Below are 13,293 nucleotides of genomic sequence, written 5' to 3'. Positions count from 1 at the left end.
AGTGGAACTTGAACCGTGGGTTTTTGGCCAGGAGCTCGCCCAACTAACATTCCTGAAGCGGGTAGATTGCTGCTTGTGGGAATTGCTGTGCTTTGTAGATTCCAGCGATGATTAAAAGATATTTAATTCAGCATAAAGGGCTTTGGGACATCACAAGATTGTGAAATTAGCTCATGAAATGGAAGTTTATTGGGCGAGCAGAATCTTGCTGTTATCGTGTCCTGGGGCGAGCGAGACAGTGGCAATGTTGCTGGAAGAGTGAGGAAAAGACTTAGCTCAGGCTCTGGGGACATGGTTTCAAATTGTACCACATCAGCTGCTGGAATCTGAATTTAGTTCATAAATCTGGAACTATCATTGATGGTTGTAAAAACCCATAAGATGTCCTGGTGTGTCTGAGCTGTGACACCAGACGCATTGCCTGCTGAAATGGACTCAAACGTGTAAGCCATGCCAGGGCTGTCGCCTTGACAGCTCTGGCCACATCCATGAAAACATCCCAACAGATTTGTGTCAACTGCCATTCGCCAAATTTGATTTATTCACAGAAAACACGCTGGCGCAATTGGCAGCAGGCACAATGGCAGTCGCTGGTGATTGGAAAAATCCGGCAGTGCTCAGTTGGTTGCGCAGCATGGCTGGAGAAAGAACATCGCTCACATTTCACAGGATGCTCCCTCGCCCATTGGCTGTATTGCCTCGCAGGGCGCTGGGATCACCTGAACCCTGGGCGTGTTTGAAGAACGACAAAAGAAAAATGTGCGGTGCCTGTCGTGATATTCAAACATACATCATCACACATACATAATGATAGACAGAGCAACGGACCAATTAGCACGCATAACACGACAGCCAATCACAGACAAGAGCAGACACAGTATAAGACAAGAAACACGACACTTCCTCGGCAGTCCATCTGGCGATGGCACAGGGCCAGGACCTCAAAGCAAGACACTCACACAGTCACAACGTGCTGAGTCCCAAGTCTGATGTATAAATAGTTTAATGGAATAAAACTGCGTTGTACCAATTGCAACCGTGTTGGTTCGTCTGTACCTCAGAGCACCCAACACTTCAGTGCCCTTGAGTTTTCTGGGCCGATGTTGACCTCTCACCCAACCTCAGCTGGCAGAAAATGGGGTCAGGCTGTGTCTGAATTTATATTTTTGTGTGTGATCTTGCTGTGCAGTAATGGAAATGGAGGGGTGGGGAAAAGCTCTCACCGAGCAGGTTCTGGAATGAATGCGCAGCCTGCAGCTTCAATGTCAAGAGGGCGTTAGATAATTACTTGAATAGAAACTGTGTTCATGGTGGTTGGGGGGTGGGGGTGGGGGGAAGGAGTCACGACGCACCTCCGCCGGCGCAGGCGCGACGGGCCGAATGGCGCGCGTCGCTCGCTCGCAATTCAAATCGCAGCACCCGTCGCCTCCCCGGCCAACCGTCGCGCCCAGCGCCCTCCCCATTGGTCGGCGCGGCCGGTCACGTGGCCCGGCAGTCCGGCTCCCTATTGGTCGTTTCGAATGCCGCCGCTGGCGCGAGCGCCCCGCCCCCTCCCCCAGCTTCGGGTTTTCCGTTTTCCTTCGACGGCTGAGTGCGCGGCGCCGGGCCGGCTGAGTGGACGGTGGGTGCGCGAAGCAAACGGCCGCTTTCCGTCTCTCCTCTCAGCTGAAAATAAAAGGCAGTCGCGCCGAGGAGGTGGGAAATCTGCGTGCGTGGGGAAGAAACACCACACCTGGCTTTTCTGGTCGGGCTTTCTCCTCAGGAGTTGCCCGGTCAATCCTGAGGGAGGGAGGGCTTGGGCTTTCCCAGCCCCGGCTTGAAGCCCGGGTAGAGTGCCCCTGTTTCCCTCCAACCTGCAGAGTTTCTCCAGCCCTTTTGTGTTCGTCTCCGGTTTGCAGCATCTTTTCCAGAAGCCTTTGCCCAGAGTGGAGTGTGGTGGTTAGCGTTACCGCTGCACGATCTTGCCTGACTGTCAGTCGATCATTCAGAGCCACCCATCAGCTCACGCTTTGTCGTTGTCCCTTCTTCCCTCCCCATTGCCTTTTCCCTACCCTCTGCCTTTCCACCCCCACTTTAAAATCTCAAGTAAGGGGCAGCACGGTGGCGCAGTGGTTAGCAGCGCTGTCTCACGGTGCCGAGGTTCGATCCGGGTCGCTGTCCGTGTGGAGTTTGCACATTCTCCCCGTGTCTGCATGGGTCACAACCCAATGATGTGCAGTTTAGGTGGATGGGCCAATGCTAAATTGCCCCTTTATTTAGAAAAACTTAATTGGGCACTCTAAATTTATTTTCAAAAAAATGAATAAAATCTCAAAGTCACTCGTGTCAGCTCGTGTTTTTCACGTTGAAGTCTGCCACCCGCGACCCGATGAATTTGTTGGCCGTTTTACCACTGACCCACAAGGGGCACCTTGGCAAATGGCAGTGGTTTAAGAAGTTTGGACATACAAGGGGTTTGCTGGTGCTGGGTGGGAATTGCTTGACATTTGAGTTCAGAGCCTCTCTTGGACAATGCGTGGACTGGTTTGACAACTCACTATCTGCAATTGTCACCACCCGGTCCCTTTTTCACGTTTAAAAAAAAAAAATCGTCTTTGTTATCTTTTTAAGACTGCGAGCTTGATTATGGATCACAATGGGGGTTTAACTTGGATTGAAAATGGCAATGGGTTTCCCTCTCCGTTGGACTCGAGGCCATCATTTGGAAGGTTTGTAAATTTTTGACATGATTCAGAAGAAATATACTTTTAATGGTCAAGAATGTAAATGACAGTCCAGTAATCTTAGTTTAGACTGCCATTCACAAGGAGTAATGTGAATCGGTGTACCTAATATTTTTCCTGAAGGCATGCAAATCTTTCCTTTTCAAGTACATATCCAATTTCCACATTTCAAGTACATATCCAAAGTTGCTGCTGAATTTGCTTCTAGCATCCTTCCAGATGAACAGAAGTTGCTGTGTTTATTTAAAAAATACCCAGTTTACCCTCTAATTAGGGTGGCATGTGGCACAGTGGTTAGCACTGAGTGGTGAGTAAAAGTCTGAGAACACGCACAAACAGACTCAAAAACAGCTTCTTAACTGCTGTTACCAGACTCCTAATTGACCTTATGGACTGACCTCATTAACACTACATTTTTCATTTTCATTTCACTCCTGTGTGCTTTACCCGATGCGGTGTTGATGTAGTTACATTGTGTACCTTGTGTTGCCTATTATGTATTTTCATTTATTTCCTTTTTTCATGTACTTAATGATCTGTTGCGCTGCTCGGAGAAAAATACTTTTCACTGTACCTCGGTACACGTGACAATAAACAAAATCCAATCCAATCCACTCGGACTATGGCGCTGAGGACCCGGGATCGAATCCGGCCCTGGGTCACTATCCGTGTGGAGTTCGCACGTTCTCCCCGTGTCTGCTGAGGTTTCACCCGCACAATCTAAAGATGTGCTGGTTAGGTGGATTGGCCATGCTAAATTGCCCCTAAATTGGAAAAAAAAATTGGGTACTCTAAATTTATTTTTATAAAATTACCCTCTAATTCTTTTCAAAGAACGAAGAAAAGTACAGCACAGGAACAGGACCTTCGGCCCTCCAAGCCTGTGCCGACCATGCTGCCCGTCTAAACTAAAATCTTCTACACTTCCGGGTTCCGTATCCCTCTATTCCCATCCTATTCATGTATTTGTCAAGATGCCCCTTAAATGTCACTCGTCCCTGCTTCCACCACCTCCTCCGGTAGCGAGTTCCAGGCACCCACTACCCTCTGCGTAAAAAACTTGCCTCGTACATCTACTCTAAACCTTGTCCCTCGCACCTTAAACCTATGCCCCCTAGTAATTAACCCCTCTACCCCGGGGAAAAGCCTCTGACTATCCACTCTGTCTATGCCCCTCATAATTTTGTAGACCTCTATCAGGTCGCCCCTCAACCTCTGTCGTTCCAGTGAGAACAAACTGAGTTTGTTCAACCTCTCCTCATAGCTAATGCCCTCCATACCAGGCAATATCCTGGTAAATCTCTTCTGCACTCTCTCTAAAGCATCCACATCCTTCTGGTAGTGTGGCGACCAGAATTGAACACGATACTCCAAGTGTGCCTAACTAAGGTTCTATACAGCTGCAACATGACTTGCCAATTTTTATACTCAATATCCCGGCCAATGAAGGCAAGTGTACCGTATGCCTTCCTGACTACCTTCTCCATCTGTGTTGCCCCTTTTTTTTTAAAAGTACGTTTTTATTAAGAGTTTTTCAACAATATTTTTCACCTTACAAACACCCCCCCCCCCCGGTAACAAAGAAACGAAAGAGAACTTGCGTGGCAAGACATGAACATGGCAAGTCAATAAGATACAGAACTTTGTACATTGGATTCTTCCCGTACATGTCAGTTTCCGGGTCATTCCTGTGTTTTCTTGCTCAAATGCCCCCCAGAGAAACCCCCTCACGAACGGTGTCTCCCCCCCCCGGGTTGGTGTTGCAGCTGTCCAACCTTCATCTAATGCTCGATGATCTCGGAACGGTTGCCACCACCTGTAGAACCCCTGCGCAGACCCTCTCAAGGCAAACTTTATCCTTTCCAACTTGATAAACCCAGCCATATCATTTATCCAGGCCTCCACGCTTCGCCTCCTTCCACATTAGCAAGATCCTTCGCCGGGCTACTGGGGACGCAAAGGCCAGAATGCCGGCCTCTTTCGCCTCCTGCATTCACGGCTCGTCCACTACTCCAAATAGTGCTAGCCCCCAGCTTGGCTTGACCCGGACTTTCACCACCTTAGATATTGTTCCTGCCACTCCCCTCCAGAACCCCTCCAGTGCCGGGCATGACCAAAACATATGGACATGGTTCGCCAGACTTCCTGAGCACCTCCCACATCTGTCCTCCACCCGAAAGAACCTACTCAGCCTCGCCCCCGTCATATGCGCTCTATGAACCACCGTAAATTGTATCAGGCTAAGCCTGGCACACGAGGAAGAGGAATTAACTCTACTTAGGGCATCAGCCCATAGCTCCTCCTCAATCTCCTCCTCCCATTTACCCTTCAGCTCCTCTACCAAAGCCTCCCCCTTTTTTTTTCATCTCCTGTTATATCGCCGACACCTTGCCCTCTCTGACCCATACGCCCGAAACCACCCTATCTTGAATCCCCTGTGCCGGGAGTAGCGGAAATTCCCTCACCTGCCGCCTCACAAATGCCCTCACTTGCATGTACCTGAAAGCGTTTCCCGGGGGTAGCCCAAACTTCTCCTCCAGCGCCCCTAAGCTCGCAAACGTCCCGTCAATGAATAGGTCCCCCATTCTTCTAATCCCTGCCCGATGCCAGCTCTGAAAACCCCCGTCCATCCTGCCTGGGACAAACCGATGGTTGTCTCTGATTGGGGACCACACCGAGGCTCCCGTTGCACCCCTGTGCCGTCTCCACTGCCCCCAGATCTTTAGCGCTGCCGCCACCACCGGGCTCGTGGTGTAGCTTGTCGGCGAGAGCGGCAGCGGTGAGTCACCAGCGCCCCCAGGCTCGTTCCCTTGCAGGACGCCATCTCCAACCTCTTCCACGCCGCCCCCTCTCCCTCCATCACCCACGGATCATTGCCACGTTGGCTGCCCAATAGTAACCAGCCAAATTCGGCAACGCCAACCCTCTATATCTGCTACTCTCCAGGAACCCCCTCCTTACCCGCGGGGTCTTGCTCTACCACACAAATCCCATAATGCTCCTGCTTACCCTCTTAAAGAAGGCCTTAGTAATCACAATTGGGAGGCATTGGAATACAAAAAGAAATCTCGGGAGGACCACATTAACCAACTGTACCCTACCCGCCAACGAGAGTGGCAACATGTCCCACCTTTTAAAATCCTCCTCCATCTGTTCCACCAACCGCGTCAAATTAAGTTTGTGCAGTGCCCCCCAGCTCCTAGCTACCTGAATCCCCAAGTATCGAAAGCTCCTTTCTGCCCTCCTCAACAGTAGGCCGTCTATCCCTCTTCCTTGGTCCCCCGGATGGATCACAGAGAGCTCACTCTTTCCTACATTGAGCTTAAAGCCCGAAAAATCTCCAAACTCCCGTAGGATCTGCATTACCTCCACCATCCCCTCCACTGGATCCGTCACATACAGCAACAGGTCGTCTGCGTACAGCGACACTCGATGTTCCTCTCCCCCTCGAACCACCATCTTCCATTTTCCCGACTCCCTTAACGCCATGGCCAAAGGTTCAATTGCTAATGCAAACAGCAGAGGGGACAGGGGGCACCCCTGCCTCGTCCCTCGATGCAGCCAGAAATACTCCGACCTCCGCCGGTTCGTGACCACACTCGCCACCGGGGCTTTATACAGGAGCTTAACCCAACTAATAAACCCTCTCCCAAACCCAAACCTCCTCAACGCTTCCCAGAGGTACGCCCACTCTACCCGATCAAAGGCCTTCTCCGCGTCCATGGCTGTCACTATCTCCGCTTCTCCCTCCACCGATGGCATCATTATCACATTTAGGAGCCGTCGCACATTCGTATTTAACTGCCTACTCTTTACGAGTAGGTCCTCGTGAATCACCCATGGGACACAGTCCTCCATCCTCGTGGCCAACATTTTTGCCAGGAACTTAGCATCTACATTAAGGAGCGAGATCGGGGACTTCCGGGTGTGGCGATGACCAGCTAAGTCGCACGTTTCGGCAGCTCCCGGTGGAACGGACTTTTGGGCTCTTAATAGGAGCCCCATCGGCAATTTTAACGGCAAATAACACTGTGCGGTAATCCAGAAGGGAATCCCCCCCGGACACGGATGGAAAAAAGAGAGGAAAGTAGCCGGATTGCGGTGGATCCTCAAGAGCAGCGGCCAGGAAGGCAGGCACAAAGCAAGATGGCATCGGAAGAAGGCAGTTTAACATGGGGCCCTGACCAACAAGAGTTCCTGCGGCGTTGCGTGGAAGAACTCAAAAAGGAGATGAAGAAGGAGCTGTTGGCCCCGATATTACAAGCGATTGAGGGGCTAAAGGAGGAGCAAAAGACCCAGGAACAGGAGCTTCGGGTCGTGAAGGCAAAGGCTGCTGAGAATGAGGACGACATACAGGGCCTGGTGGTGAAAACGGAGATCCACGAGGCACAACACAAAAGATGTGTGGAAAGGCTGGAGGTGCTGGAGAACAATGCGAGGAGAACTTAAGGATTCTTGGTCTTCCCGAAGGTGCAGAGGGGGCGGACGTCGGGGCATATGTGAGCACGATGCTGCATTCGTTAATGGGATCTGAGGCCCCGACGGGTCCGCTGGAGGTGGAGGGAGCCGATCGAGTTATGGCGCGAAGACCGAGGGCTGGAGAAATTCATCGAGCAATAGTTGTGAGATTTCTCCGATACAAGGACAGAGAGATGGTCCTCAGGTGGGCCAAGAAAACTCGGAACAGTAGGTGGGAGAATGCGGTGATCCGCGTGTATCAGGATTGGAGTGCGAAGGAGGGCAAGCTTTAATCGGGCCAAGGCGGTGTTGCATAAAAGAAAGGTTAAATTCGGAATGTTGCAGCCGGCGAGACTGTGGGTCACACATCTAGGGAAACACCACCATTTCGAAACGGCAGACGAAGCGTGGACATTTATTGTCGAGGAGAAGCTGGAGTGAGCGGGCCAGAAGAAAAAGAACGTTTGGGACAAAAGTGGGGGGGGTGAATTTGGGGGATGAAGGGGGGAAAAGGGGGAAGAGAAGACTTCCCAGATTGTTAAACCTGCGACCCTGTAACTTCTCTCTCTTCCCCATGTCGTGGGGGAGGGGGTGAGAGAGGATGAGGAGCTGTGGGCGCCGGCCAGTGGGGGCGGGGCCAAAAGGGAAGCACGGGCTTTGTTCCCGCGCTATGGTAATCACGGTGGGAACAGGGAAGCAGGAAGGAGGGGGCCTCGCACAGTGTGAGCCGAGGTCACGGGGGGAAGCCGAGGTCGGCCAGAGTTTGCTGACTTCTGGGAGTAACATGGGGGGTGCAATTACGCTAGCTTGGGATCTAGCGGGGGGGGGTGTTTAACTGGGTTGGTGCTGCTGGGGAGAAGGGGGAGCTGGTATGGGGGGTGGGGGGGGGGGGGTCGGGGCGGGGGGGGGGGGGGTCGGGGCGGGGGGGCGCCGCCTGTGGGGGATACAGCTACGTGGGAACCGGGTGAGGAGCTGGATTGAAAAAGGAAATGGCTAGTCGTCAAGGGGGGTGGGGTAAAGAGCCCCCCAACCCGGTTGATCACGTGGAATGTGAGCGGGCTGAACGGGCCGATAAAGAGGGCACGGGTACTCGCACACCTAAAGAAACTTAAGGCAGATGTGGTTATGCTTCAGGAGACGCATCTGAAGCTGACAGACCAGGTTAGACTTCGCAAAGGATGGGTGGGGCAGGTGTTTCATTCGGGGCTAGATGCAAAAAACAGGGGGGTGGCCATACTAGTGGGGAAGCGGGTAATGTTTGAGGCAAAAACTATAGTGGCAGATAGTGGGGGCAGATACGTGATGGTGAGTGGCAAACTGCAAGGGGAGGCGGTGGTATTGGTGAACGTGTATGCCCTGAACTGGGATGATGCCAATTTTATGAGGCGTATGTTAGGACGCATCCTGGACCTAGAGGCGGGAAAGTTGGTAATGGGTGGAGACTTTAATATGGTGCTGGACCCAGGGCTGGACAGATCGAGGTCCAGGACCGGAAGGAGGCCGGCTGCAGCTAGGATGCTTAAGGATTTTGTGGTGCAGATGGGAGGAGTAGATCCCTGGAGATTTAGTAGACCTAGGAGTAAGGAGTTTTCGTTTTTCTCCTATGCACATAAAGTATTTTCATGAATAGATTTTTTTGTTTTGGGAAGGGCACTGATCCCAAAGGTGACGGGGACGGAGTACACGGCTATAGTCATCTCGGATCATGCTCCACACTGGGTGGACCTGGAGATAGGGGAAGAAAAACAACAGCTTCCACCCTGGAGAATGGACATGGGATTATTTGCAGATGAGGGTGTGTGTTTGAGGGTGAGGGGGTGTATTGAAAGGTACTTGGAAATTAATGATAATGGGGAGGTACAGGTGGGAGTGGTTTTGGAGGCACTGAAGGCAGTGGTTAGAGGGGAGCTGATATCTATTAGGGCACATAAAGGAAAGCAGGAGGGTAGGGAAAGGGAGCGGTTGTTGAATGAACTGCTGAGGGTGGACAGACAATACGCGGAGGCACCGGAGGAGGGACTATACAGGGAAAGGCAAAGGCTACATATAGAGTTTGACTTGTTGACTACGAGTAAAGCAGAGGCACAATGGAGGAAGGCACAGGGTGGCACCAACTGAGGAAAAGGGGAGCAGTGAGGGAGATAGGGGGGGTGAGAGATGAGGAGGGGGAGATGGAGCGGAGCGGAGAGAGTGAATGGAGTGTTCAAGGCATTTTATGAAAGATTATATGAAGCGCAGCCCCTGGACGGGAAGGAGAGAATGATGTGCTTTCTGGATCAGCTGGAATTTCCTAAGGTGGAGGAACAGGAGAGAGTGGGGCTGGGAGCACAGATTGAGACGGAGGAAGTAGTGAAAGGGATTGGAAGCATGCAGGCGGGGAAGGCCCCGGGACCAGACGGATTCCCAGTTGAATTCTATAAGAAATATTTGGACTTGCTGGCCCCGCTACTGATGAGAACCTTTAATGAGTCGAGGGAAAGGGGGCAACTGCCTCCGACTATGTCAGAGGCAACGATATCGCTCCTCCTAAAGAAGGAAAAAGACCTGCTGCAATGCGGGTCAAACAGGCCTATTTCCCTCCTGAATGTGGATGCTAAGATTCTGGCCAAGGTAATGGCAATGAGGATAGAGGATTGTGTCCCGGGGGTGGTCCATGAAGACCAAACTGGGTTTGTGAAGGGGAGACAGCTAAATACAAATATACGGAGGCTGCTAGGGGTAATGATGGGTGCTTCCCCAGAGGGGGAAGCGGAGATAGTGGTGGCGATGGATGCTGAGAAAGCATTTGATAGAGTGGAGTGGGATTATTTGTGGGAGGTGTTGAGGAGATTTGGCTTTGGGGACGGGTATATCAGGTGGGTAAAGTTGCTGGAAAGGGCCCCGATGGCGAGCGTGGTCACGAATGGACGGGGGTCTGACTATTTTCGGCTCCATAGAGGGACGAGGCAGGGATGTCCTCTGTCCCCGTTATTGTTTGCACTGGCGATGGCACTGAGGGGTTCCAGGAAGTGGAGGGGAGTAATTAGGGGGGGGGGGGGAGAAGAACACCGGGTATCTCTATATGCGGACGATTTGTTGCTATATGTGGCAGACCCGGCGGAGGGGATGCCAGAGATAATGCGGATACTTGGGGAGTTTGGGGATTTTCCAGGGTATAAACTGAACATGGGGAAAAGTGAGTTATTTGTGGTGCACCCGGGGGAGCAGAGAGATAGAGGATTTACCGTTGAGGAAGGTAACAAGGGACTTCCGGTACCTGGGGATCCAGATAGCCAAGAATTGGGGTACATTACATAGGCTTAATTTAATACGGTTGGTGGAACAGATGGAGGAGGATTTCAAGAGATGGGACATGGTGTCCTTGTCATTGGCAGGTAGGGTGCAGGCGGTTAAAATGGTGGTCCTCCCGAGATTCCTTTTTGTGTTCCAGTGCTTCCCGGTGGTGATCACGAAGGTTTTTTTTTCAAAAGAATTGAGAAGAGCATTATGAGTTTTGTGTGGGCTGGGAAGACCCCGAGAGTGAGGCGGGGATTCTTGCAGCGTAGTAGGGACGGGGGGGGGGGGCTGGCACTACCGAGCCTAAGTGAGTACCACTGGGCCACCAATGTTTCAATGGTGTGTAAGTGGATGGGAGAAGGGGAGGGAGCGGCGTGGAAGAGAATGGAGCGGCGTGGAAGAGAATGGAGAGGGCGTCCTGCAAGGGGACTAGCCTGCAAGCAATGGTGACGGCGCCATTGCCGTTCTCACCAAAGAAATACACCACAAGCCAAGGTGGTGGCTACATTGAAAATTTGGGGGCAGTGGAGACGGCACAGGGGAGGAACGGGAGCTTTGGTACGGTCCCCGATAAGAAACAACCATCGGTTCGTTCTGGGGAGAATGGATGGGGGATTTGGAGCATGGCAAAGAGCTAGGGTAGTACAATTAAGAGATCTATTTGTAGATGGGACGTTTGCGAGTTTAGGAGCGCTGACGGAGAAATATGGGTTGCCCCAAGGGAATGCATTTCGGTATATGCAATTGAGGGCTTTTGCGAGGCAACAGGTGAGGGAATTCCCGCAGCTCCCGACGCAGGAAGTGCAGGATAGAGTGATCTCAGAGACATGGGTGGGGGACGGTAAGATAGCGGACATATACAGGGAGATGAGGGACGAGGGGGAGATCATAGTCGATGAGCTGAAAGGGAAATGGGAAGAAGAACTGGGGGAGGAGATTGAGGAGGGGCTGTGGGCGGATGCCCTACGTAGGACAAACTCATCGTCCTCGTGTGCCAGGCTAAGCCTGATACAATTTAAGGTGCTACACAGGGCGCATATGACTGGAGCACGGGTTAGTAAATTTTTTGGGGTAGAGGATAGGTGTGCGAGATGCTCGAGAGGCCCAGCGAATCACACCCACATGTTCTGGTCATGCCCGGTACTACAGGGGTTTCTGGGTGGGGGTGGCAAGGGTGCTTTCGAAGGTGGTGGGGGTCCGGGTCGAACCGAGCTGGGGTTTGGCTATATTTGGGGTTGCAGAAGAGCCGGGAGTGCAGGAGGCGAGAGAGGCTGACAGTGTTGGCCTTTGCGTCCCTTGTAGCCCGGCGCAGGATATTGTTAATGTGGAAGGAAAGCTAAGCCCCCGGGGGGTGGGAGACCTGGATGAACGATATGGCAGGGTTCATAAAGTTAGAACGGATTAAGTTTGTGTTAAGGGGTTCGGCTCAGGGGTTCACCCAGGCGGTGGCAACCGTTCGTCGACTACCTCACAGAAAGATAGAGGGAATGGAAAAGAAGTAGATAACAGCAGCAACCCAGGGGGGAGGGGGGGGAGGGGGGGGGAAGGGGGGAGGGGAGGGAGGGAGGGGAGGGGGGAGGGAGGGGGGGGTGGGGGGGGGTGGGGGGCGGGGGAGGGGGGGGGGGGGAGGAATCGGACGGATTCTCAGGGATGTTATTGTATATGTATAGGTATTTGGTTTTTGTAATTGTATATTGGATTGTTGGGACTGTATTTTTGGAGAGTATTTATTTTGGACAAGGCAGTTGCCGTTTAGTTTAGTTTAGTTTTTTTGTTTTTGTTTATATATATTATTTATTTATTTGTTTAAAACTGGCCACGGTTATTTCTATTGCTTTATTGTTGTGTAAAAGAAACACTACGTATTGTTATGTTTGGCCAAAAAACTTGAATAAAATATATTTTTTACAAAAGGAGCGAGATCGGTCTATACAACCCACATTGCAGTGGGTAGTTATCCCGCTTCAAGATCAAAGAGATCGTCGCCTCCGACATTGTCGGGGGCAGGGTCCCCCCCCTCCCTTGCTTCATTGAAGGTCCTGACCAGCAACGGGGCTAACAGGTCTACATACTTCCAATAAAACTCCACCGGGAACCCATCCGGCCCGGGGCCTTCCTTCCCTGCCTGCATGCTCCCCAGTCCTTTAACCAGCTCCTCCACCCCAATTGGCGCCCCCAAACCTGCCACCTCCTGCTCCTCCAGCCTTGGGAACCTCAATTGGTCCAAGAATTGCCGCATCCCCTCTTTTCCCCCCTGGGGGCTGGGACCTATACAGTTCCTCGTAAAAGGCCTTAAACGCCTCATTCACTTTCCCCGCACTCCGCACCGTAATTCCCCTGCCATCTTTGACTCCGCCTATTTCCCTCGTTGCCATCCTCTTACGGAGCTGATGTGGCAGCATCCGGCTCGCCTTCTCCCCATATTCATATATCGCCCCCTGTGCCTTCCTCCACTGTGCCTCTGCCTTCTCTGTGGTCAACAGGTCGAACTCCGTCTGGAGACTTCGTCTCTCCCTGAGTAGTCTCTCATCAGGAGCCTCTGCATAGCTCCTGTCCACCCGTAAAATCTCCCCCCTAACCTCTCCCTTTCCCTGCCCTCTCTCCACCCTATGAGCCCTGATGGAGATTAACTCTCCCCTGACCACCGCCTTCAGCGCCTCCCATACTACTCCACCTGCACCTCCCCGTTGTCGTTGCCCTCCAGATACCTTTCAATACACCCCCGCACCCTCCCGCACACTTCCCTCGTCTGCCAGCAGTCCCACATCCAACCTCCACAATGGGCGTTGGTCCCTCTCTTCCCCCACCTCTAACTCCACCCAATGCGGGGCATGGT

At 52.2% G+C, this 13,293-nt stretch overlaps 1 protein-coding gene across 4 annotated transcripts in view; it reads left to right on the top strand.

Moving 5' to 3' along the window:
* The first annotated feature begins 1,568 nt into the window (after positions 1-1,568).
* The window catches only part of cdca2 (cell division cycle associated 2), a 73,368-nt gene continuing 61,643 nt past the window's right edge, over positions 1,569-13,293 (top strand). For 3 of the 4 annotated variants that reach the window (XM_072485689.1, XM_072485688.1, XM_072485686.1), the window contains exons 1-2: positions 1,579-1,695; positions 2,611-2,708. In XM_072485689.1, coding sequence (XP_072341790.1) covers positions 2,626-2,708 — 83 coding nt within the window. In that variant the 5' untranslated portion in view covers positions 1,579-1,695; positions 2,611-2,625. Of the gene's footprint in view, positions 1,696-2,610; positions 2,709-13,293 lie in introns of all 4 variants that reach the window. The other variant, XM_072485687.1, reaches the window with a different exon arrangement.

Source organism: Scyliorhinus torazame, chromosome 20 (genome assembly GCF_047496885.1).
Source record: "Scyliorhinus torazame isolate Kashiwa2021f chromosome 20, sScyTor2.1, whole genome shotgun sequence".
NCBI lineage: Eukaryota > Metazoa > Chordata > Chondrichthyes > Carcharhiniformes > Scyliorhinidae > Scyliorhinus > Scyliorhinus torazame.
Note: the sequence above shows the minus strand (reverse complement) of the source record. Positions and strands in the feature narration are given on the sequence as shown.